This window comes from Canis lupus, chromosome 23 (assembly GCF_003254725.2).
Source record: "Canis lupus dingo isolate Sandy chromosome 23, ASM325472v2, whole genome shotgun sequence".
Taxonomy (NCBI): Eukaryota; Metazoa; Chordata; class Mammalia; order Carnivora; family Canidae; genus Canis; species Canis lupus.
In genome coordinates, this window is record NC_064265.1 from 46,107,132 (window position 1) to 46,133,944 (window position 26,813).

Here is a 26,813-nt window from a genome sequence, read left to right on the forward strand (position 1 = left end):
AAAGGAATTTTGTTATTTGCAATAACATGGATGCATCTAGAGGCTATGATGCTAAGTGAAATTAACCAGAGAAAGACAAATACTATACAATTTCACTCCCATGTGGAATTTAAGAAACAAAGGAAAAAAGACAAACCTAAAAACCATAACTTCTTTATAGTTAGACTCTGTTATCAGAGGGGAAGTTGGGGGGTAGAGATGGGTAAAATAGGTGATGTGGATTAAGAGTACACTCATGATGAACATTACTCACATTATAATGTATGGAATTGTTATGTATAGAGTGCTATAATGTATAGACTTGTTCAATCACTATATTGTACACTTGAAATGTGATACTGCATGTTAATTATACTCAAATATATATAAGAATTTTTGGGATCTCTGGGTGGCGCAGCGGTTTGGCGCCTGCCTTTGGCCCAGGGCGCGATTCTGGAGACCCAGGATCGAATCCCACGTTGGGATCCCGGTGCATGAAGCCTGCTTCTCCCTCTGCCTGTGTCTCTGCCTCTCTCTCTCTCTGTGTGACTATCATAAATAAATAAATAAATAAATAAATAAATAAATAAATAAATAAACAAACAAACAATTAAAAGAATTTTTGATAAGATGAAATAATACTTAAATAAAAAGTAAATAAGGAATGGAATTTTGATGCATGCTACAATATGCATGAATATTAAAGACATGCTATGAGAAATAAGCGAGTCACAAAAAGACAAATACTATATGATACCACTTATATGAGGAACCAAGAATACTCAAATTTAAGGAGAAAGCAGAATACTGGTTACCATGGGCTGGGGGGTGGGGAGAGAAGAATGGGGAGTTATTATTTAATGGATATAGAGATTTTAGGGAGATGAAAAAGTTCTGGAGATGGATGATGGTGATAGTTGCACAATAACATAAAGATACTTAAAAATGGTTAAAATGGTAAATTTTATACTTTACCACAATTTAATTCAATGATATAAATCAGTAAATAAGAGACAAAGAAGGCCATTACACAATGATAAAGGGATGAATCCAGCAGGAGGATATAACAATTGAAAACATCTATGCACTAAAAATGGGGGCACCTGAATACATAAAGCATTTATGTATAATACATTAATAGACATAAAGGGAGAAATTTACACTAATACAATAATAATAGGGGACTTAACACCAACTTATGGATAATCCAGACAAAAATCAAAGAAACACTGGTTTGAATGACACATTAAACCAGACTGATCAATCAGGTATGTACAGAACATTCCATCCAAAACCAGTAGACTATATGTTCTTTTCAAGTGCACATGGAACACTCTCCAAGATAGAGCACTTATTAGGCCACAAAACAAATATCAATAAACTTAAGAAGATTGAAATCCTACCAACCATCTTCTCTGACCACAATGGGGTGAAACAAGAAACTAGAAAACAAGAGAAGAGAAATGGAAAGAAACACAAACCATGTGGAAAGTAAACATGTCAGTAAACAACCAATGAGTCAATGATGAAATCAAAGAGGAGATAAAAAAAAATATCTGGAGACAAATAAAAATGAAAATACAATTTCCAAAGTCTTTGTGACACATCAGAAGGAATTCTAAGAGGAAAATTCATAATGATACAGGCCCACCTGAAGAAAGATAAACTTATCAAATAAACAATTTAATTTTACACCTAAAGATGCTAGGAAAAAAACAAAATCTAAAATTAGAAAAATAAATAATAAAGATTAGAGTGGAAATAAATGAGATGGAGACTAAAAAAACAAAAAAAAATTAAGAGCTTATTTTTTAAAAAGATGAACAAAATTGGTAAACCTTTTGCCAGAATCATGAAGAAAAAAGGCCCATGTGAACAAAATCACAAATTAAAGAGAAGTTACAACTACAGAATACAAAATATCATTAAAGTTTTATGCCAACAAATAGGACAAATTAGAAGAAATGGATTAATTCATAGAAACAATCTTCTAAAACTCAATCGGATAGAAATAGAATACCTGGACAGATTACTGGTAATGAAAATGAGTAATCAGAAAACTTGAACCAAAATCTAGGCCCAGATGACATCACAGATGAAATTGAGCAAACATTTAATAAAGCTTAATACCTATCCTCTTCAAACTGTTCCAAAAAATAGAAGAGGAAGAAATGCTTACAAATTCATTTTATAAGGCCAGTATTACTCTGATACCGAAACCAGACAAGAACACTATATGAAATAAAATTACAGGTCAATATCCCTGATACACATAGATGGAAAGATCCTCAATAAAATATTAGTGATGTGAATTCAACATTACCTTAGAAGACTCCTACACCATGATCAACTGGGATTTATTCCAGGGATGCAAGGATAATTCAACATTCACAAATCAAATATGATATGTCACATTAACAGAAATGATAAAACTCATATGATCAGTTTAATAGATGCAAAAAATATTTGATGAAATTAAACAGCTATTTATAATAAAAGTCCTCAACAAAGTGGGTATAAAGGAAATATATCTTAAAGCATAACAAAGGCCACATGACAAACCCACATCTAACATTATACTAAGTGGTTGAAAGCTGAAAGTTTTCCCTTTAAAATCAGGAACCATACAAACTATATCCATTCTTACCATTTTTAAAAAGATTTTATTTATTTATTCATGAGAGGCAGAGACATAGGCAGAGGGAGAAGCAGGCTCCCCAGAAGGAGCCTAATATGAGACTTGATCCCCAGACTCTGGGATCAGATCACTCCCTGAGCTGAAGGCAGATGCTCAACCACTGAGCCACCCAGCTATCCCCATTCTTGCCATTTTTTATTCAACATGGTACTCAGAGTTCTAGCCATAGCAATCAGACAGGAAAAAGAAATAGAAATGATCCAAATTGGAAAAGAATAAGTAAAACTATTTGCAGATGACATGATACTTCATGTAGAAAACTCTAAGACTTCATTTAAAAAAAAAAAAAAAACTCTTAGAATAAATGAATTCAGTAAAATTGTAGGATCCAAAAGTAAAACGCAAAAATCTATCGCATTTGTAGACACTAATAAGGAAATAGCAGAAAGGGAAACTAAGGAAATAATCTCATTTACAATTATGTCAAAATATCCCTTTTAGGTATTAGTTTGGCTCTGAGAAACTCAAAGCCTTAGCTAATGGCATCCTTAAATTCTAAAGAGACAAGTGTGCCACCTTCTGGTACACCTGGTCATTTTATGTCTAAGAATATAGCTTCAGGAGTTGCAGATATCTAGAAAAAACAACAAAATTTTACTAAGATTGTTTTGTGTCCTGAGGAACTTGGCTTTATAACCATCAGGTTGGGAGCCCCAAAATAAGGCCAGACAGAAATATGGGTTGACTCCATTTGTGGCTAGGGTTCAACCAAGCATCTGTCAACCCTCAGGGGAATAATAACCTAGAAATTCAATGGTCATTATGGGGAATGCTCCAATTTTATGTCATTTAAGAAGTGTACTTGGAAGCAAGGTTTCCCAAATTAAACAGAATGGCACACCTATTTCAATTGGCATTCAGGAGCCTCTAAAAGATTTCAAAATTCCAAAATACTCTGAAAGATTCATTGCAAAGCATTAATGAAAAATTAAAAAGAGAAAATGTAACTAAAAGACTGTAAGACTGACATACCGATCCTGAAGAGATTAAACATTTACCTTTTTTAAAATAAGACCATCCAAGGATATAGGCAATCCTCCTCAGATTATCTTTTACTCCTTGGTCAAAGGCCATAGTTAAACAATGTCTTAAACCTAGAGAGGATTCTCAAGAGTTTTTGTAAATACTCCAGTCAAGAGAAGCAAATGAAATTTTGCATTGGCCCATCCTTTCCAAATCCAGACCCACTAGTTATTATTGATAATTTCTTTTGGGATTAACTGTTGCCTTCTTGCATGTCTCTTTTTATATTCTAGGAACTTGAGTTGGCTTTCTGATTGGGAAATAGGTTGTTGGTTCTTTCTTTGGCTATCCTTGGGAGAGACTCTAGATCTTGTGAAGCTAATTAGTATCTTTTACACCATCTTTGACAATACCTTGGGAGTTTAATACTGACAGAAATTTATTATTTGTCCTAGCTGACATTGGATAAGATATTTGAAAAGTTTTAATAACTTTATTATCAAGTAAGCTTAACTTATTCCATCTACCAGAGAAACGAATTTAGATTAAACTTTTATAATGAGTTTTATACGTATTTCATAGCAGTAATTTAAAAACAAAATGAGTTCTCTACATCTATCTCTATGTGTCATATATGTGTGTTGTATATATGTGGCATTTTCTACTTCCAGATGGTATTGCTAAAATTAATTTGTCAAGAGCTCTATTGAATTGGCTTAAAGAAAATTAAATGCGTATATGAATTAAATTCTTAAATATAATAGAAACTAACTCAAATGTTTTTCAAGTTCACTTGATCTGGGATGATCCCAAGCAAATTAACCTTTAAGTTTGTTGGTTTAGGGACAGCTCGGTGGCCCAGCGGTTGAGCATCTACCTTCGACCCATGGCGTGATCCTGGAGACCCGGGATCGAGTCCCATGTCGGGCTCCCTGCATGGAGCCTGCTTCTCCCTCTGCCTGTGTCTCTGCCTCTCTCATGAATAAATAAATGATATCTTAAAAAAAAAAAGTTTGCTGAATTAAAACAGGCATGTCTTCTTTATAGAGTAATCAAACTTTGACTATAATGCAGATAATCCACTTTTATTCTACTAAATTTACTAAATTCATGTTATATCTGTTACAATTTGTCAGAAAAAATAACTTAGAATAATGGTTGATTTTCTTTGATGTCTCATGAAGTTTTCATGGGTAATCTAGATATAATTGTCAAGAACAAATTGAATATATAAAAAGTTTTAAAAGTTTCTCAAATCATCTTGACACCTTGAAAACTTAGTTTTGGTAAGTGATGAGTGAAGCTGAACACTTTGAATATCTAGATCACTTCCTGATAAGCTTTAAGCTTTTTAAAAATGAAACAATAACTACTGAACATAGGTTTATCTACTTTTGGTATCTTGTTACAGAAAAATTAAGATATTTGGATATTAGTGCTCTATTAGAAGACTGAATAAGGTATATGCTTCCAAGAATCATTCAGTATATTCATAAATTTGCAAATTTAAGGAATGTTAGTATGACCAATGGTTCACAATTGCTTACTTTTTATTTTTTCACTAGAAATTAGGTTTCAAGGGCTAAGAAACTAAATAGTATATATAAATAAAGCTCTAGAAATAATAAGGGAAATATCTTGGGTTCATATGCCAGGAAAATAGGATATATTTTCACTAAGACAAAGTATGAAGAATGGAATACATTTTGTTGATATTGAGGGGAAAAAAGTAATTTTGTCCTTATTTGAGGCTAATCATTTAAAGAAGAAAAAATAAAGCAAAATTGGAGTGTAGAAAAAGAGTTGTAGAAGATTTGTGGAAAAAGAATCTTTGGAAATGTATTTTAATGTATAATTAAACGGGCTAAATTAAAATGAACTTAAAAATAAGGTCTTTTAGGGACACCTGGGTGGCTCAGTGGTTGAGTGTCTGCCTTTGGCTCAGGGCATGATCCTGGAGTCCCAAGATTGAGTCCATCAGGCTCCCTGAATGGAGCCTGCTTCTCCCTCTGCCTGTGTCTCTGCCTCTCCCTCTCTCTCTCATGAATAAATAAGTAAAATCTTAAAAAAAAAAAAAGGTCTTTTAAATTTATTTAAGATTTTTAAAATTTATTCATGAGTGACACAGAGAGAGGGCCAGAGACATAGGAATATATATATATATATATATATATATATATATATATATATATATATATATATAAAGTGTTCAGCTTCACTCATCACCACTTATTCAGTTTTCTAATAGAGCACTAATATCCAAATATCTTAATTTTTCTGTAACAAGATACCAAAAGTAGATAAACCTATGTTCAGTAGTTATTGTTTCATTTTTAAAAAGCTTATCAGGAAGTGATCTAGATATTCAAAGTGTTCAGCTTCACTCATCACTTACCAAAACTAAGTTTTCAAGGTGCCAAGATGATTTGGGAAACTTATATATATATATAATTGGGCTTATTTGATTTGTAAGTTACATGGGAAGCATCGTCAAATAATACAAAGCCTTCTCTATTGTAAGGTTATGACACAGTTGGAATGAATTCTCCTTCTGCAATAAATGGCCCCTCATTGCCAGATTTTCGCCATCCTGGTGTCCTTGTAACATGGTAACATTCTGCTTGCAAATCAGAGAAATTAAGGAGGGTAAACAATGGCTATTGATTAAGTGAACAGTTGGGCTGATGGGAAACTCAAGATGGCCACTTGATTCTTCCCGGCTCTCTGACAAACCCTATTTGTCATGTGTTTTACATTCTTTAACCCATGATAGTGCATTTTTTTTTAAGATTTTATTTATTCATGAGAGAGAGAGAGAGGCAGACACACAGGCAGTGAGAGAAGTAGGCTCCACGCAGGGAGCCCAATGCGGGACTCGATCCCAGGTCTCCAGGATCACACCTGGGCCACAGGCAGGCCCTAAACCACTGAGCCACCCAGGGATCCCGATGATAGTGCACTTAAAATGACTTCATTTACGAATAGATATTGACAGAGAAAACTTCTATAAAATTGCAAAGGGGTCCCTAGCTGGCTCGGTCGGTTCAGCATACTACTTTTGATCTCCATTCCGATCTTGATCACAGGGTCTGGAGTTCAAAGCCTGCACTGGGCTCCATGCTGGCCAAGGAACCTACTTAAAAATTGCAAAGACAGTCTACTAATGTCTGACCTGTTAAGTTCATCAACCAGGATAAACTCTTGTTGTTCCCACAGTCTTCAGACTTCCTTTTGCCCACCCTGAACAGCTGCAGCTGGTCTTCATTCAACTGCCACTTAGTATGAGTTAGCTATACGTTCTTGTTATTGTAAGTGTGTGTGTTTTCTGGTTGGGTTGAAGCTTTCCCTTGCCACAAAGCTGATGCCCTTGCAGTAGCAAATAAACTATTAGACAATGTGTTTCCCGTTGGTGTACCTTCCTTGATCCCCAGTGGTTGAGGTACCAACTTCACCAGGCAAATCATGAGCCTTAACAAAAACCTTGCAAATTCTTGGAATTATCATTGCTCCTATCATCCCCAATCATCAGGCATCCGAAAAATCTAATGGGATCCTAAAACTTAAAAATCTCTAAACCTACTGAAACAATTGGACTTCCTTGACCTAAGGTATTGCCTTTGGTCTTGCTGACCATTTGCAATATATACCCTTTGGGAAATAAACCATTCCACACAAGATAGTCACCAGCAGACCGATGCCTATTGGCATACTACTTTCTGCCAATCCTTGTAATCTTGGGCTGGTATGAATAGCCACTACAAATCTCTAATGTCTTATGCTCAAGCCTATCATCAACAGGTTAAAAAAGCCTTCATAGATGTCAATTCGAAGGTCCCTGTTGATCACAATCTGGAGTCTGGTGATTAGGTATTTTGGAAACATTATCAAGCTCCACTGAAAGGGACCTGACCAAGTGCTTCCAACCTGGCATTGCTTCAAAACTATAAGGGAGGAATGCCTGGATGGCTGAGTGGTTGAGCACCTGCCTTCAGCCCAGGGCGTGATCCTGAGGTCCTGAAATCGAGTCCCACATAAGGCTCCCTGCATGGTGCCTGCATCTCTCTCTGCCTGTATCTCTGTCTCTTTCTGTGTGTCTCTCATGAATAAATATATTAAATCTTAAAAAAAAAACTATAAGGGATTGGATATGTATCTTACAGCCAAGGAAACCTCCACCTGATATCTGGTCCTGTATAGATGCTAGAGCCTCTGAATCAAATTGATAAGAAAGAGAAGTCCCTGACATTGAGGTAGATGGCTTCTACCCAAAATGACAGATCAAAACTACACACTTTGACTGAATAAGAAACTCTTCTTCTTTGCCTTGTCTTTATTCTGGCATTGACTTGGAAAGATAATGCCATCATCCCTATCTCTCAGACCATTGCTAAGGGCAGTGACCTTTCAGACTGCTGGATTTGTCAAAGATTTTTTATCTATCCATGATGCTAGAGATCTCCTGGTGCTCCTTATAAGCAACTCCTCTACTATTTTCAATGTCACGGCAGACTATAAGCAGCCCTTCCCACCTCCTTAGAAATCTCTTACCAAATTCAATTTTCATGGCCAGAATATCCAGTGACTTTTTACATTTCTCCAATAATAACTGTACTTAACCATCTAAACACAAATACCTATGTAAATCTTAGTACATTTGCACCCCCATATTCCCATGATTATCTAGATCATCTCTGTTCTCACCAAGAGAACTTAACAGCAGCACCCATCTTTGCAAGACATTTAGAACAACACTACTTCAGGCTTAGGGATTCTCTTCTCACATGCACTGAAAACCTGACTGACCCTTGACTTGAAAGGGTAAATGCAACAGTCCCCTGTGAACAAATCCATTAATAGCACCTCTCTAATGGAAATGGTCTGTGTGGCAACAAGATTTGTCTTTGTCTGTGATGGCTATAATGCTTCTAGGGCTACAAATGTCTAGATGGCTGGTACACAGCTGGGCAATGCCTCCTAGGTTATCTAACTACGCCCCTAACTTTCCTTAGACAATCAAGATACTTCGTGGCTCTGAAGTTCTATCTAAACATTGGAAATTATCTTGTTTATAGTTATAATCTCCCTGGTATATTATACCCTCTTAGAAAGTTAAAATTCACTTAGGTGTGAGGGGGCGATGGCACTGGGTAAGGAGGATCCTAGGCTCTCCTCATCCCACAAATACAACTAGATAACTATCAACTCATCCTAAAACCCCCAGGAATCCATCTGAAGACTAGTAGAAATGACTCCATAAATGAAGGTGAAGAAGAGGCCACATCTAAGAAGGTAGAGGGTACAGAGATGCAGCTTGGGAGAGAAATGGACTGTGGCTGCTGTGGTGGGGAGCTTCAGTCATGGAGAAGTGCGAAAGACAGACTAACATACAGGGGAATGCATGGGGAAAATGAATGCTCATAGCAATTGGGGCCCAAATCTTGTGAGTTCTTGCAACCAGCAGAGCTTTAAACCTGGAACTTTAAGGGTAGTGTGCTCAGCTCTGGGAGAGGCTGGAGGGCATTGTCAGGGCAAGCAGCCCACAGACATACAGACATACACCATAGACACAGTGATCTGAAGAGTGCCTGGAGCACAACTTGAAGAGATTAGTTGTTCATCTTGGAGCATGTTCCAGAGGTACAGTGTTCACAGAGACTCACCCAGAAACAAAGGAACTGGCAGGCGCTATTTCCCTCCATCACACTTCATAAGCACAGGGCCACCTGTGAGAACCCAGCTCAGCACCAATACTCATTACCTAACTTGTTTACACCAAGCCCCACCCACCTGAGCTCCGGAAGAACTGCCCTTCCCAGTCAAGCTTGCCTCAGTCCCAGTGCAGTGGACCCCCTCCCTCAGAGACCAGCCCTAGCCCCTGCCAACACCATGCCTCTGGGAGTGTTGTGTAGCTTCAGTTCTGGTGGCAATGGCAACAGGTCTCATTTCATAAGCAAACCAGAATACATCTAGTTAAAAGACAGCACATTAGTCCAGGGACCAAACACCGCCCACAACAAAGAGAGCCTCTGCCCACAACTGGCCGGAAGAATAAAGCAGCCAGAACACAATAGCAGAGTTCATGTATCACATACTGGAGATACTCCTGGAAGCCCCACACCCTGGGGAAAAGGGGACACTACAATGCAGGGTGCTACAGGAACTCTTCTTCATAAAGTCATTACCCTCAGTAACAGGAGTTGTAGCTAACTTTCCTAACAGAGAAACAGAAACAGAGACCTAGACAAAATGAGAAGACAAAGGAATTTGTCCCAAAGGACAAATTCCCGAAGGAACAGGACAAGGCCACTGCCAGAGCTCTAAATAAAACTGATGTAAGTAACATGCCTGATGGAGAATGTAAAGCAATGATCATAAGGATTCTCATTGGACTGAAGAAAAGAGTGGAGGACATCAGTGAGACCCTTAACACAGAGATAAAGAATAACATAGATGAAGGGCTCAATAAACAAAATGAGAAATATGCTTGATGTAATGAACAGCACACTAGAAGAAGCAGAAGAACAAATTAATGACCTAGAAAACAGATTAATGGTAAGTAATCAAGCTAATCAAAAGAGAAATGAGAATTATGCAAAACAAGACTAGACTTAGGGTACTCAGCGACTCCATCAAATGTAATAACATTTGTAATATAGGAGTCCCAAAAGAAGAGGGAAATAGGTGCAGAGAATGTATTTGAAGAAATAATAGATAAAAACTTTCCTAATCTCAAGAGGGAAACAAATCTAGATCCAGGAGGCAAAGAGAACCTCCAACAAAATCAACAACAACAACAAAGCAGATCCACACCAAGATGTATTTTAATTAAAATGGCAAAATATAGTGATAAAAAAAATTTAAAAGCAGCAAGACAAAAGAAGACACTTACATACAAAGATTACCACCCACCCCCCCTTCAATAAGGCTATTAGCAGAATTTCAGCAGAAACTTTCCAAGCCAGAAAGGAACAGCCTAGAGTCAAAGTGCTGAATGGGAAAAACCTTCAGCCAAGAATGCTCTATCCAGCAAGGCTACCATTCAGAATAGAAGGAGAGATAAAGGGGATCCCTGGGTGGCTCAGGGGTTTAGTGCCTGCCTTCGGCCCAGGGCATGATCCTGGAGTCCTGGGATCGAGTTCCACATTGGGCTCCCTGCATGGAGCCTGCTTCTCCCTCTGCCTGTATCTCTGCCTCTCTCTCCCTCGTTCTCTCTGTCTTTCATGAATAAATAAATAAACTCTTTAAAAAAACAAAGAAGAGATAGTTTCCCCAACAAAAACTAAAGTTCATGAGCACTAAACCAGTTTTGCAAGAAATATTAAAGGGAACTCTTTGAGTGGCAAGGAAATACCAAAAATGATAGTATGAAAATAGGAAACAAAAAAGCAGTAAAAATGAATATTTACATAAAACAGTCAAGGGACTCACAAAATAAAAGGATATAAAATATGATACAATATACCTAAAACATGGGGACCAAACGTCTAGAGAATGGGTTCAGACTTAGGTGACCATCAACTTAATACAGACTCCTATAGGTAGAAGATCTCATATATAAATCTAATGGTAACCACAAATGAAAAAACCACTAATACATATGCAAAGAATCAGGAGAAAGAAATCCAAAAATCTCATTAAAGAAAACCAGCAAACCATGAAAGAAAGGATCAGAGAAAATCTTCAGAAACAACCACAGAACAAGTAATCAAATGGCAATAGATACATCTCTCTCAGTAATTACTTTGAATGTAAGTGGACTGAACACTTGGCTCAAAAGACAAAAGGTGACAGAATGGATAAAAAAAATAATAAACAAGGGGATCCCTGGGTGGCGCAGCGGTTTAGCGTCTGCCTTTGGCCCAGGGCGCGATCCTGGAGACCCAGGATCGAATCCCACATCAGGCTCCCGGAGCCTGCTTCTCCCTCTGCCTATGTCTCTGCCTCTCTCTCTCTCTCTCTCTCTCTCTGTGTGTGTGTGACTATCATAAATAAATAAAACATTTAAAAAAAATAATAAACAAGACCCATCTCTATGCTGCCTATGAGAGACTCATTTTAGACCTAAAGGCGCCTGCAGTTTGCAAGTGAGGAGATGGAGAAACAGTTATCATGCAAATGGATATCAAAAGAAAACTGGAGTAGCAATACGTATATCAGACAAAACTAGGCTTTAAAACAAAGACTATAACAAGAGACAAAGAAGGATACTATATAATAAAGGCAACAATCCAACAAGCACATATAATAATTGTAAATAATTATGCACCCAAATACATAAAACAGTAACAAAAAAAGAAACTAATCTAGAATAATAAAGTAATAGTAGGGGACTTTAACACCCCACCTACATCAGTGGACAGAAAATCAACAAGGAAAGAGTGGCTTTGAATGACACACTCTGAACCACATGGACTTAACAGCTATGTTTAGAACATTCCCTCCTTAAACAGCAGAATTCACATTCTTTTCAAGTGCACATGAAATATTCTCCAGAACAGTATGCATATTAGGCCACAAAACTAGCCTCAACAAATACAAAAAGATTGACATCATACCATGTACCTTTTCTGACCACAACATTATGAAACTAGAAGTCAACCACAAGAAAAAAATCTGGAATGAGCACAAATAGATGAAACTCAAATAACATGCTACTAAACACAATTAATGGGTCAGGAAATCAAGAAATAAAAACGTACATGGAAACAAATGAAAATGATACAATGGTCTAAAACCTTTGGGATGCAGCAAACACAGTTCTGGAGAGGAAAGTTTATAGCAATTGGGCATAACTCAGGAAGAAAAATCTCAAATAACCTAATCTTACACCTAAAGGATCTAGAAAAATAACAAACAAACCCCAAAACAAGCAGAAGAAAGGAAACAACAAAGATTAGAGCAGAAATAAGTGATATAGGCACTAAAAAAGCAATAGATAGATACAATGAAACCAGGAGCTCCTTCTCTGAAAAAAAAAATGAATAAAATTAATAAACCTCTAACCAGATATATCAAAAATTAAAGAGGAAGGACCCAAACAAATAAAATCACAGATGAGAGAGGAGAAATAACCACCAATACCATGGAAATACAAACAATTATAAAAGAATACTATGAAAAACTATATGCCAACAAATTGGACAAGTTTGGGTAAATTCCCAGAAACATAGAACCTACCAAAACTGAAACAAGGTGACACAGAAAACTTGAACAGACCGATAACCAGCAAAGAAATTGAATCAGTAATCAAAAAAGCTCCCAACAAACCAAAGTACAGGACCAGATGGCTTCACAGGGGCATCCAAAAGACATTTAAAGAAGGTTTAATACCTACTGCTCTTAAACTATTCCTATAAAACAGAAAAAGAAGAAAAAATTCCAAATTCATTTTATGAGGCCAGCAATACCCCAATACTAAAACCAGATAAAGAAACCACAAAAAAAGAGAACTACAGGCCAATATCTCTGATGAACATAGATGCAAAAATCCTCCATAACATACTAGCAAACCAAATCCAACAGTATATTAAAAAAAAAAAATCATTCACTGTGATCCAAGGGGATATCTTCCTGGGTTGCAAGCCTGGCTCAGTATTTGTAAATTAATCAACATGATATATCACACAGCCAGGGAAGGGATAAGAACCATATGATCATTGCAAAAGATGCAGAAAAAGCATTTGACAAAGTATAACATCCATTCATGATGAAAAATCCCCTACAAAGGAGGTGTGGAGGGAACATAACTTCATATATGAAAAACCCACAGCCAACGTTATCCTCAGTGTGGAAAAATGGACAGCCCCTAAAGAATAAGACATGAAGGCCCGGTCTCAACACTTTTATTCAACACTACTGGAAGTCCTAGCCTCAGCAATCAGACAACAAAAGAGAAAAAGGCATCCAAATTGGTAAGGCAAGGTGAAACTTCCACTATTTGCAAATGCCATAATTCTTTTTCTTTTTTTCAAGATTTATTTATTTATTTATTCATGAGAGACACACAGAGAGAGAGAGAGAGGCAGAGACACAGGCAGAGGGAGAAGCAGGCTCCATGCATGAAGCCCGACGTGGGACTTGATCCCGGGACTCCAGGATCATGCCCTGGGCTGAAGGTGGCACTAAGCCGCTGAGCCACCCAGGCTGCCCAGATGCCATAATTCTATATATAGAAAACCTGAAAGACTCCATGAAAAAACTTCTAAAAACTGAGAGTTGAATTTAGTAAAGTCACAAGATACAAAATCAGTAAATAAGAATCTGTTGCATTTCTATTCACCCATACTGAAGCAGAAGAGAAATTAAGAAAACAATTCCTTTCACAACTGCACTCAAGCCAGTAAGATAGCCAGGAACGAGCCTAACCAAAGAGCTGAAAGATCTGAGCTCTGAAAATTATAAAGCACTAATGAAGAAATGTAAAAGGACACAAAGAGGTAGAAAGACATTTTACGCTCATTTTACGCTCACGTTTGGAAGAACAGATGCTATTAGGATGACCATACTGCCCAAAGCAATCTAGACATGTAATGCAATCCCTATCAATAAACCAGCAGCATTTTTCACAGAATTAGAACAAACGGTCCTAAAATTCGAATAGAACCACCAAAGACCTCAAATAGCTAAGACAATCTTGAAATCTTAACAATCTTGAAAAAGAAAAGCGAAGCTGGAGACACTGCAATTCTGGACTTCAAGTTATATTAGAAAGCTAGAGTCATCAAAACAGGATAGTAGTGGCCCCAAAATAGACACAAAGATCAATGGAACAGAAGACTCAGAAATAAGCCCATAGTTACATGGTCACTTCATCTTCGAAAAAGCACGGAAGCCTATGGAGTGGGAAAAGGACAGTCTCTTCAACGAATGGTGTTGGGAACTCGACAGCCACATGCAGAAGAATGAAACTGGATGACTTGCTTACACCATATACAAAAATACATCTGAAGTGGATTAAAGGGCTACATGTGAGACCTGAAACCATAAAAAACCTAGAAGAGAGCACAAGTAGTAACTTCTCCAACATCAGCTCTGGCATCTTTTTTTGTAGATAAGTCCCCCGAGGCAAGGGAAACAAAAGCCAAAATGAACTATTGGGACTACATCAAAATAAAAGGCTTCTGCACAGTGTAAGGAGCTGTCGACAGAACTAAAAGGCAGCTTCTAGCATGGGAGCAGTTATTTGCAAATGATATATCCCATATAGGAGTAGGATCCAAAAATACACACAGAACTTATAAAATTCAACCCCCCACAAACAAATAATCCAATTTAAAAATGGGCAGAAGACATGAACAGACGTTTCTCTTTTGAGGAAGACATCCAGAGGGCCAACAGACACAGGAAAAGACGCTCACCATCACTCGTCATCAGGGAAACGCAAATCAAAACCACTAGGAAGGATCACCCTCCACCTGTCAGAAGGCGAACATCAAAAAGACAAGAAGTCACAAGCGTTGGCGAGGGTGTTAGGGGTAGGGAACTCTTGTGCACTGTTGGTGAGAATGCAAAAAAGTGCAGCAACCGTGGGAAGTAGTATGGAGATTGCTCAAGAAATTAAGAAGAGAACTACCCTACAATCCGGCAATTCCACTTCTACGAATTTATCTGGCCAAAATGAATAGACAAATCCAAAAAGATATACGCACCCCTAGGCGTACTGCAGCTTTATCTACGACAGCCAAGATATGGAAGCCACCGAAGTGTCCGTCAGTGGACGGATGGATAAAGAAGAAGTGCATGTATGTGTGTGTCTAGATCACACGCACACACACACACACAGGAATACGACTTTGTTATAAAAAAAAAAGAATAAAATCCCGCCATTTGTGACAGCATGGATGGAATAAAGGGTGTTCTGCTAAATGAAATAAGTCAGAGAAAGGCAAGTGCCATCAAATCTCACTTCTTTGTGGACTCCAAAACACACAACAGAGTCATAGGTACAGAGAACAATCTGGGGGTTCCCGGGGGTGGGTGCGGGGAGGGGTGGGGAGACAAAGGCCGCATAGGGTAAGGTAAGGTGACTGGAAGTTACAAGCTTGCAGCTATAAAACAAATAAGTCACGGGGACGTGGTGCACAGCATAGGGAACACGGTCAACAGTACTGTAAGTGACAGGTGGTGGCTAGATTGGTCACAGTGATCACGGCCTAATGTGTGTGAAGGTTGAAGCCCTTACGGTATAACATTGTCCTGGTGTAATAGTGCATGTCAAATACACATCGATAATACATTTTAAACAGAATAAATCATGTATAGTTGTACTTTTCCTGAGGAGCTTTTTCCCCCCATGTATTTAAAAAATTTGGTAGGCACTTGAATTTTGAGTTTGCTTCCCCAAACCCTTAAGTCCTACATATGTAGCAGACCTACTGATCTTTACATACGCATTTCCCCATAATCCCATACTTTCTCACTTACTGGAGTGATGATTCTTGTAATATTGGATGGATCGTTAGAAGTTCCCATAACTGGGGATCCTTGGGTGGCTCAGCGGTTTAGAGCTGCCTTCGGCCCAGGGCGTGATCCTGGAGACCTGGGATCGAGTCCCACATCGGGCTCCCTGCATGGGGCCTCTTCCCCCTCTGCCTGTGTCTCTGCCTCTCTCTCTCTCTCTCTCTCTCTCTCTGTCTCTCATGAATAAATAAATAAAATCTTAAAAAAAAAAGTTCTCATAACTTTTCAAAATTTTTCAACAAGACAGGGTCTACATAACAAGGTAAAAATTGTAAGAAGGATATTGATATGTAGACAGCTAACTTCTGTCTCAGTAGTTCCCAGATGAACAAGACTAGAAGTAGCCTCTCTGGATTAAAGTGTAAAGGTGCAGTAACCCCTGGTATTGATTTTTCCCCCCATTAGCCCAGATCTTAGAAAAACTGACTTCAGAATGTTCCTATTCTAATTTCCACATACCATTGCATTTAAAGAGAAATCAGTCTCGGACATCCTTCTTTGAGGTCTACTTTCAACTCACAGCTCCACTGGAGAGGTCAGCATTCAAGGCTACGTTTCCCGTCTTGAGCCCGCCCCTTCCCCTCCCGGGTCTTACCTGTAAGGCCTGCAAATCCGCGAACGTCTTAGCAGGGATTGTATGAATGCCATTGCTGTGCAGCATCAGGAGCTCCAATTTGTTCAGGCCAGAAAAATCCGTTTCCGTCAATCTAACCAAGCTGTTGTACCTGCAATGAAAACATGAGGCGTAAGCTATGCCTGCCAGCTGCAGTTCAGACGGCGAAGCTGAAGCATGCACACGGGCGTGCACACACCTCTACACACCAACCCCAGGATCTCCTGGGCTCTCGGGTGATGGACACAGAAGGTGCTCCCACTCCCTGGTCCTGGCGGTCAAGTTCCGCCGCCCACGTTTCCCTTCCCAGGACACAGCACCTCCCTCCTGGCTCCCCACCCTTTCCACCTGGCCGGTCCGGTCCTTCCACTTGGGGATACCCCTGACCCTCCCTCTCACTACCTGTGACTCCTGGGGAGACCCAGCTCATTCTTTTATGGTGTGCCCCCCTGCTTTCCCAGGAAGAATTCATCATTATAAAGCAGGGGTTAAGACTCCTGGGCTCTTCATCAAATAGTGTGGCCAGGAGGCTTCTGGACTCGGGCAGTTGGCAGTGGGCCATATAAGAAATAGTGACAGGGATCAAAAGGGAAAGGAGGGGAACCGAGTGGGAAAATTAGAGAGGGAGACAAACCATGAGAGGCTCCTAACTCTGGGAAAGGAACAAAGGGTTGGGAAGGGGAGGTGGGCACAGGTTGGGGTGACTGGGTGATAGGCACTGAGGGGGGCACCCGATGGGCACTCAATGTTAGACTATATGTTGGCAAATCAAACTTCAATAAAAACAGATAATATATATATATATTTTATATATATATATATAAAATCTAAAAAATAAATAAAATGCAAATAATAGAAGAAGCAACGTAAAAGGTGTTCGGAGGACTAGGTGAGCAAATACATGAAGACAGCCGAGCTCGGCGCCGGATCATAGTAGGGACACAGTCCGTGTCCCTATTATTATTAGTGACTGTTCCAAGGAATCCTGTACGCTCTCTGACGGTCCTTACGAAATCAGTCTTCTCCCTTTCACTGTAGCTTCTAGACGTGAATAATACATCTTGGTCATTGTTGTCTCCCTAGCACATAGCAGGCGCACACGGTTACCAACTAAATGACGTTAAATCTGACTTCATGTGCGTACACACACACACACACACACACACGGTTTTTCATGAACCTTTAAAACATAGTCACATTTTAGCAGATTTAATTAGGTTTACGTTTTCGAAAGCATGTCAAATAAGTCACATAGCATGAAAAGAAGTCCAAGGGTCTTCGTCCAGGATCTAACCAACTTTTCATACATCTCCTTTACATACGGGAAGACACTTCCAGGGTCTTATTCTCTCCTTCTGGTAGATCACAGCTCTAATTCTTAACAGATGCTATTTTCCAGCAAAAATGTAGCCAGGACAAAGTGCTGTCATCTTGGGCCTCCCATCCTAGCAAGCATGATGTCAGGTTCTAGAACTTCCTCCTAGTAAAACTTTACCTGGAAAACGTTGCTTATTGTGTCTTACAAACTCAAGATCTTCACGTGCTTATTTAGGGAGAGAAATACCGTTAAAACAATTTCGGTCAATCTCCAAAAGTCACAAGTTTTGTTTGACATTTTAGGGGACAAAGCCTCAGCGTGATATCTCCTTGGGAAGGGGATAGGGCAAGGGATTCCCACGCACCCTAAATTGATGCGCTCCACATTGGGTGAGATGCCGTCTGGGATGGAGGTCAGGTACCGAAACGTGCAGTGCACCTCTGTAGGCACATAACAGGCGCAGCGGCGAGGACAGGCCTGGACCCCAGGGCTGGCCACCACGCAGATCGCAGAGAAGGAGACCAGCAAGCAGGTGATTCCTCTGCCTTTCACCTTCATTCTGGGGGGGCGGGGGGGGAGGATCACACCTCAGAGTTACAGGTAGGGTTTGAGCCAAGTTCCAGTATAACTATACACACTAAATCTGATAATCTGGGGGAGGTTTCCGAAAGGTCCTGCGTGGATAACTTCATTCATTCACAACCTCTACGGGAAAACCTACTCTTTACACAGCGATTGGGTGTTGGCCTCATGTGGAGCTTTGTCATCAAGTGGGGTATTTATTGTTGTGAAAATCCCTTCACGGCTTCTCACTTCTTAATGAAAAGCAGTAATCCCTAATACTTAGGGATTCAATAAAAAGAGGAAATAGAGACCCTAAGGAAGGAAATACAGAAGGCTTGGTTTCCTATACGCTAGTTGTTCTAGACCCACTTTTAAAAAAACTGATTATAAAACTAATCCATGTGCATCACGGAAAGTATGAAAGCTATAAATAAGTAAAAGAAAGTAAAATTAGTCATATTCCCACCACCCAGATATAACCAGTAACATTTTGCTGTGTTCTTTACAGTCTCTCATAGGTATGTATAAACCTAGGATCAAACGGAATTTGTAACACATTTTACTCATCAAATGTATAAGGTCTGTTTCTTCTTCTTCTTCTTTTTTTTTTTTTTTTGCTTTATTAAACCTTCTTCAAAAATATTTTTAAGAGCTGTCATACACCACTGGAAGGGTGAATAAATCTTGAAGGGTGAATAAATCTTCTAGTCCTTGCCAAAAAAGACACATTGCACACTTCATTGTCATGTAATGACCATGAGCCAGAGTAACCGACTGGATGAGAGGCTTGAGCCTTGCACCCACACTGGACGGGGGCCACCCCGCCCCCTGGAACACATGCTGCTGGGTTCTTTTGCTTTGCTTAGAGCATCCCTCTGGACCTTTCCTTGGTCCCTCCCCCTCCTCTCCCTCCTGGCCTCCTGTCAGGTTCTAGAACTTCCTCCTAGTAAAACAGAGAGCAGAGAGAGGAGCCTCATCAGAGAAGAGAGATGCTCAGCTTCTTGGAAAAAAACGGTATCTACGATCCACACGTGGGACAAGCTCTTGGATCCAAACCTAATTTTCTCCTGTAATTCAGAATATACAAGGATTGCAATAAAAATCTTTATTGTACCTTTCTAAGAAAAGTGACCTTCATGATTTGTAAATCGCAACGTTCCCTGGGATCCAATGGTTTCTTTGGGATCCTACCAGCAACTATCCTTTAGGCCTACACAACCCTGAAAACAGAAAGTCGGATTGCTAGTCTTCCTATATAGTAAAGATGATGGAATGATTATCGGAACTCTGGCCCAACTTGCAATTGAATAGAGGGTCAACCCATGACCCCTTTTGTCATTATAAGCATCGACTACAAAAACCTCAAGGAAACCTGTGATGGGAGAAGGCACTTCCATCTTCCATCGTTAGTTAAGCGGAGAAAGAGTTGGGAGGACAGAGATAATCCTCTCGTTCAGCCAGAAAAAGCGAAGTCCTGGGTCATCCCCACCTGAGAGTCACTGAAAAGAACCACAGCTCTAGGACAACGTAGGGGAAGCGGAGTCCCACAAACTTAAACCTGAAAAGGCACACGGGGAAGGACAGAAATGAACAGTACCTGAGCTCTTCTGTGCCGCCGAGGGGGCCCGACGCGGGCGGAGGCCGGCGATCTGCTCCCCGCCTGCTGGGCGCCCGCCTTAGTGCCCGGAACGACCTGGCGCGCCCGGCCCGGGACGGCCACCCCCGCCGCGCTCCCCCTCCCCCTCTCCCCCCTCCTCCTCCCTCTCCCCCTCCCCCGAGGACGCTCCTGCCTCAGCCGGACAGACCCCGGGGCCAAGTGGGGCCTCCCGTCCTGCGCGCTCCGCTCCCGGGCGGCTGCTCTACCTCGCGGCTCCCCCGCCGACCCCCCCCCGCAGGTCCCCAGGTCCCGGGGTTTCTCTCCTTCGGGACAAGCTGTCGTCCGTGCCCCGCCGAAGGGTCTCCACCTGCGGAATCAGTCTTTGCTCAGGGCGCACCCTCGGCCTGGCTCCCGTCACTAGGGGGTGACCCTGCCCTCCCTGCAGGCGCCACCGGCCGCTGGGTCCCGGGCGCGTCCCCGCCCCCCCACCGGAGCGCCCATCCCGCGGCGGGACCTCGGGTGCCCCGTCACCCCCCCGCCCTCGGGTCCCCCGCCCCCATCCACCGGGAGCGCCCCGTCCCTCGGTGGGACCTCGGGTGCCCCGTCACCACCCCCGCCCTCGGGTCCCCGCCCCCCCACCGGAGCGCCCATCCCGCGGCGGGACCTCAGGTCCCCCGTCACCCCCCAACCGGGAGCGCCCCGTCCCTCGGCGGGACCTCGGGTGCCCCGTCACCCCCCCCCCCCGCCCTCGCGTCCCCCGCCCCCATCCACCGGGAGCGCCCCGTCCCTCGGCGGGACCTCAGGTCCCCCATCCCCCACCCAACCGGGAGCGCCCCATCCCTCGGCGGGACCTCGGGTGCCCCGTCACCACCACCCCCGCCCTCGGGTCCCCGCCCCCCCACCGGAGCGCCCATCCCGCGGCGGGACCTCGGGTGCCCCGTTCCCCACCCAACCGGGAGCGCCCCGTCCCTCGGCGGGACCTCGGGTGCCCCGTCACCCCCCCGCCCTCGGGTCCCCGTCCCCCCACCGGAGCGCCCATCCCGCGGCGGGACCTCGGGTGCCCCGTCACCCCCCCGCCCTCGGGTCCCCCGCCCCCATCCACCGGGAGCGCCCCGTCCCTCGGTGGGACCTCGGGTGCCCCGTCACCACCCCCGCCCTCGGGTCCCCGCCCCCACACCGGAGCGCCCATCCCGCGGCGGGACCTCAGGTCCCCCGTCCCCCCCCAACCGGGAGTGCCCCGTCCCTTGGCGGGACCTCGGGTGCCCCGTCACCCCCCCGCCCTCGGGTCCCCCGCCCCCATCCACCGGGAGCGCCCCGTCCCTCGGCGGGACCTCGGGTGCCCCGTCACCCCCCCCCCCCCCGCCCTCGCGTCCCCGCCCCCCCACCGGAGCGCCCATCCCGCGGCGGGACCTCAGGTCCCCCGTCCCCCCCCCAACCGGGAGCGCCCCATCCCTCGGCGGGACCTCGGGTCCCCCCCGCCCCGCCCTCGGGCCCCCGTCCCCCCGACCTCGCGTCCCGGTGCAGGCAGGGACGCGCGGCCGCTCACCTCCTCGCGGGGGACGGACGGGCGGGCGCCGCCGGGGTGTCGCGAGCTCCGCGGCCGGGTCCCGGGACCTTCCGGAGCCGCGGGGGGGAGGCGGGGCGGGGACGGGTGACGTCGGGCGGGGCCGGGGACCGCGGCTCGGCGGGCGCAGGGGGGGAGCGAGCCCGCGGGAGAGCGCCCGGGCACCCCGCCGCCTGCGCCCCGCCTGCGCCCCCGCCCCGAATCCTAACCCGGGCAGCGGGAGCCGGCGGCCAGGACGCCCACCTGTTGACAGGTGCCCCCCTGCCCCCGTGCTCGGGTCAGTCCCGCTGGAAGCCTGGACGCGGCGAGGACCAACCCGCGGACCCGCAGCGGCGGCCCCGGCGGCCCAGGCGGCCCAGGTGCAGAGCGCGGAAGGGACCGAGGCCCCGGGAGCGGCAGTCACCCTCGGGCTGCGCTCGGCCTCTCCACCCCCGCCCCCCCCCCCAGTGCCCCCAGCCCAGACCCCGGCTGCCCTCGCCCAGGCGGGACCCCGGGGGCCGGGATCGAGTCCCGCCTCGCCCCGCGCACGGAGCCTGCCTCTCCCTCTGCCTGGGTCTCTGCCTCTCTCTCTCTCTGTGTGTCTCTCGTGAATAAATAACATCTTTAAAAAATAAAAATAAAAAATTCTGGGACACCTGGGTGGCTCAGGGGTTGAGCGTCTGCCTTGGGCTCAGGGCCTGATGCTGGAGTCCAGGGATCGAGTCCCGCATTGGGCTCCCTGCATGGAGCCTGCTTCTCCCTCTGCCTGGGTCTCTGCGCCTCTCTCTCTCCGTGTCTCTCATGAATAAATAAATAAAATCTTAGAAAAAAAAAAAAAAAAAAAAAGCTCCTGCAACTGTAGACAGGGCTCCTGATGTTTTGACTCGTTAACACTGAATTAGTATAATTACAAGGACCTCTAGTTACACTGTATGTGAGCCTGTGATGGGAATTTGCAATTAATCCTTTAGGACGGTGGATCTCAGGGACGAGCAACATCGGCCTGGCCCCGCGGACCTTGTTAAAAGTATGAATTCTCAGGCTCCATCCCAGAACCACCGAATCAGAGACTGCTGGGATGGGCCCCAGGAGTCTGTGTGTTAACCAGCTTTTCAGATGATTCCCATGTAGCTAAATTTTGAGAATCTGTTCGTTTAGGGACATGATTTCCTATAATGACAACAGCTTATTTGGGAGGTCTTATGCTGTGATGATTCTTGTCACAATAAGCATTTTACAAATACCGACTCATTTAAACCTCAGGACAACACCAAAAACCTAAAAGTATTCATGTTATTTCCATTTTGAGGCCCATGAAGAAAAGCGATTTGTTTCAGGTCGGGGTAGCTTTTAAGCAGAGAACCTAACAATGATCCAGACCCAGACAGCCTGGCACTGCAGCCTGAGCAGTAAACCACAGAACCACGCAGGGCTGCCTCACTTAGCCAAACACTGGGAATGTTCCATATCCAATGGCTAAGCATTCAAATGATTTATAATTGGTAATAGGTTGGGTTACCAAGGTAAAAAGATAGAATCAGGCACTCAGAAGTAACTCTAGAAGCTTCTGTGATATGAACATGGTCTTTGGCTCCTTAGAGTTGACATGGCTCTTTAGGTTCAAAATTCATGTGTGATGTCCAGACTCGGAGGATTACTTTAGAAATACGACGTACTTAGTGATTCTTGCAATCAACGGTTTTTCTTCTAAAGCTCCTTGATGACCAGCCTCACGGTCATAGTCAATCTCTAACCAAACTCTGGACTTTCAGACCCTCACACTAAGATGAGCCACAGGAGGAGGACTGTGACATGTTATATTTCTTATTTTCCCAGGGTGGTGACCTGGGGTCATTTTGTTGTCAGTTTTGAAAATAACCATTTTGAAAACAACCATTTGCTTGTTTTAAGACTTTTTATGAGGGGAATTTCTACAGCCGCTTTAGTTCTACAAATGCTTTATGTGGGTTTCATAATTCTCAAATGTTCTCAAGAGATAGATGTTAAAGGTATACCCATTTTTCAGATATTCTGAGGATAAAGGATGTTAAACGATCCAGAGCCAGAATACAATACTGAATTAACTTCTAACTGCAAGGCTCTGTTTTTTTATTTTATTTTATTTTTTAAGATTTTATTTATTTGAGAGAGAGCACAAGCAGGGGGAGGGCAAGGGGAAGCAGACTCCCTGCTGAGCAAGGAGCCAGATGCCAGGCTGGCTCCCAGGACCTTGAGATCAGGACCTAAGCAAAGGCAGATGCCTAACTGACTGAGCCCCCTGCAAGGCCTGTGCTCTAAGGCCCACCTTTCCTAGCCTTCCCTGCTTCTGTTTACATTTGCACTATTGTAGAATTTGGAGGGTCCACAGTATATCAAGGATTAGAGTAGGACCATTCTCCTTTCCAACCATATTATTAATGCAGTTTGTTTCTATAGATTAAGATTTACAAATCACTTTCATTTTTGAATATGGTCTCATTTAGAGTTTATTAGTAATATGTGAAATTTCAGCGATAATTATTTGATGGAGAAAGAGGCTGTAGTTGACCACGCGTATGGTTTGCTAAAGTCTCATAGCTGGGCAAGGAAATTTGCAGTTAACGTGAACTCCTGAACCTGTTTCCCGAGCTATGATCATTCACGTACACTTCTGGGCTGGTTTGTTATTGTAATTATCTCTCACTACAGTTGACCTGGTATTTTTCTTTAAATCAGTCTCCTCTCCTTTTAGTAAGTCTTCCCACAAATAATAATATTGGTTAATTCATAGGTTTGATATTTTTTCTAGTGAACCTCACAAATATACATCTTTACCCTTTGCATCACCCCTGGGAATTTACATCTCCTCCTATCTGTGTCATTGACATTGCTTCTTATCCTTTCTGGATTTTTATATCCTTTTTACTCCTCATCCTTAATATATCAACCATGCCACATCTCATCTCACTCCCCGTATCAGAGCACTAAACATCAATAAACCAAACTCAAGCATTTACAAATAGTATACTACCTGATAATCATAACCAAGTCATGGATCTTTTTTCTAAAGATTTTTAAAAATTTTTTAAATTTTTAAAATTTTAAAAAGTTTTATTTATTTATTCATGAGAGACACACACACACAGAGAGAGAGAGAGGCAGAGGCCTCCTCGCAGGGAGCCCGATGTGGGACTCAATCCCAGATCCTGGGATCATGCTTTGAGCCAAAGGCAGATGCTCAACCACTGAGCCACCCAGGCGTCCCTTCTAAAGATTTTATTTACTTATTTGAGAGAGAGAGAGAGAGAGAGAGAGAGAGCACAAGCAGGGGGAGGAACAGAGGGAGAGGGACAAGCAGACTCCTCACTGAGCCTAATGGTGGGGTGCCAGATCCTAGGACCCTGAGATCATGACCTGAGCCAAAGTCAGATGCTTAACCAACTGAGCAACCCCAAGTCCTAGGTTTTTAAACTCACTCATATGCGTGTCAACAGATAAAAAGATGTCAACATTGTTATATATATTTTATATCAGGCACAGTCATTACAGGCTCTCACCTTATAGTTTTCATATGAATTAATCAAATAATCTAGTAATCCACTTAGTGATTTCAACAGCACATAAGTAGAGCTAAAATCCTGGCCACTGCTTTTATGAAGTTACAGTCTAGTGGGGCAAGGGATAAGTGTCATGAAAACAAATACTGTAGGTGACAGAAATCAATCAATCATTCTCCAATACAATTATATCTCAACCAATCAAAGTCAAACTGCAGGCCCTAGAGCCCTTGTATATCAATGAACAGTTAGTATTCTGGACCTCGAGTCCTTTAGTCATTCATAACATCATATTATGTACCCATAAATTGTATGGGTACAATTTTGGAAGACAGAGATAATTTAAAGCCAGTGCATTTTGGGTCTTATGAATCCATAGACTCTAGATTATATATACCATAAAAACTACTTAGGAAGCAATGATATAGTCTACCCACCCTCAGGTTGACAAAGCAGTGGTTATAAAGATAAAGAGGTTAGATAGAAAGCAGCATCTAGGAACCAGAATTGTTAGGAATGTATACAGAGAACAAGAGATAAAAAAGGAATGACGATGAGTCTTGTATTTTTGGTTGATGACTTCCAAGGATCCTGGGAAATCCAAGGCTAAAGCAGAAAAAAGTGAGAACCCCACATAGATAAAGAACTGAAAGAAGACCAAGATAGGAAAGCATCACAGTAATGAGCAAGTAACCACAGTTGTCAATAGTTTAGAAATAGAGGTCTGTAGGTTGGCCCCACTGACTTAACTATCATACTCTGGTCATTGTAAATGACCACATAGCTTTTTTTTTTTTTTTTTTTTTTTTAACAGGTAGCATATCCAAGGCCACGATTGGTGCACATTTGCATTATTTATCATGGTTTCTCAAGGATGGGCAAGGGATACAGTTAAGAGATTTGGGAACACCTCTTGTTTCTTTAAGATGAAGTCTCAGAGGTTGTCCAAAGGGGAATGTTCACATGTGAAAAAGTGGTCCTACAACGTAGGGAGAATTTCATGAGTATTTTCTAAGGGTGGAGTGTGACTGGAGCTATAAGCACAGGAAGAGAATTCAACTGCGCTACAGTCAACCTCACTAATTACCCTAGAAGTTGATTTTACAGGAGGAACAACTTTGAGGTGGTTTCTGTGGTTGGCCACTGGGAAGGGGAGTGAAAGAATTCAAAACCATAATTATGGGTAGAACATACAGTGTTTGTTTAGACCAGTGGCTGTAGAATGACCCTTTCCATATCACTGAGGTATTCTGAGGTACTGAGTCTTGGAGTAAGATGCTGTCATTTTCCTGACATACCTGGTAGGAATTTTGAATAAGGTAAAGTCTAGAGAATCATGTCCTTGTCAGATGATATCTTTTTTTTTTGTCAGATGATATCTTAAAAATTATTTTTAAAGCCAGTAACTACAGTGTTAACTCTATCTCTCCCCTCTACTCTACTCTTTTTATCTCAGTTTGTGTCTTTGACTTAATCCTTTATTTTATTAGACCTTACCCATTCTTCACTGATACCAAAATGCAATGACTTTCCAAATCCAGTC

The 26,813-nt window shown here is 42.7% G+C and overlaps 1 protein-coding gene across 1 annotated transcript in view; it reads right to left on the reverse strand.

Moving 5' to 3' along the window:
- Positions 1-20,312, reverse strand: part of IGSF10 (immunoglobulin superfamily member 10) — a 58,049-nt gene extending 37,737 nt beyond the window's left edge. The window contains exons 1-3 of the mRNA XM_035705229.2: positions 20,192-20,312; positions 18,395-18,589; positions 16,695-16,824 (exon numbers count right to left, since the gene is read on the reverse strand). Of these exons, the coding sequence (XP_035561122.2) occupies positions 16,695-16,824; positions 18,395-18,588 (324 nt within the window). The 5' untranslated portion in view covers position 18,589; positions 20,192-20,312. The remainder of the gene's footprint in view (positions 1-16,694; positions 16,825-18,394; positions 18,590-20,191) is intronic.
- Between the last annotated feature and the right edge of the window lie 6,501 nt (positions 20,313-26,813).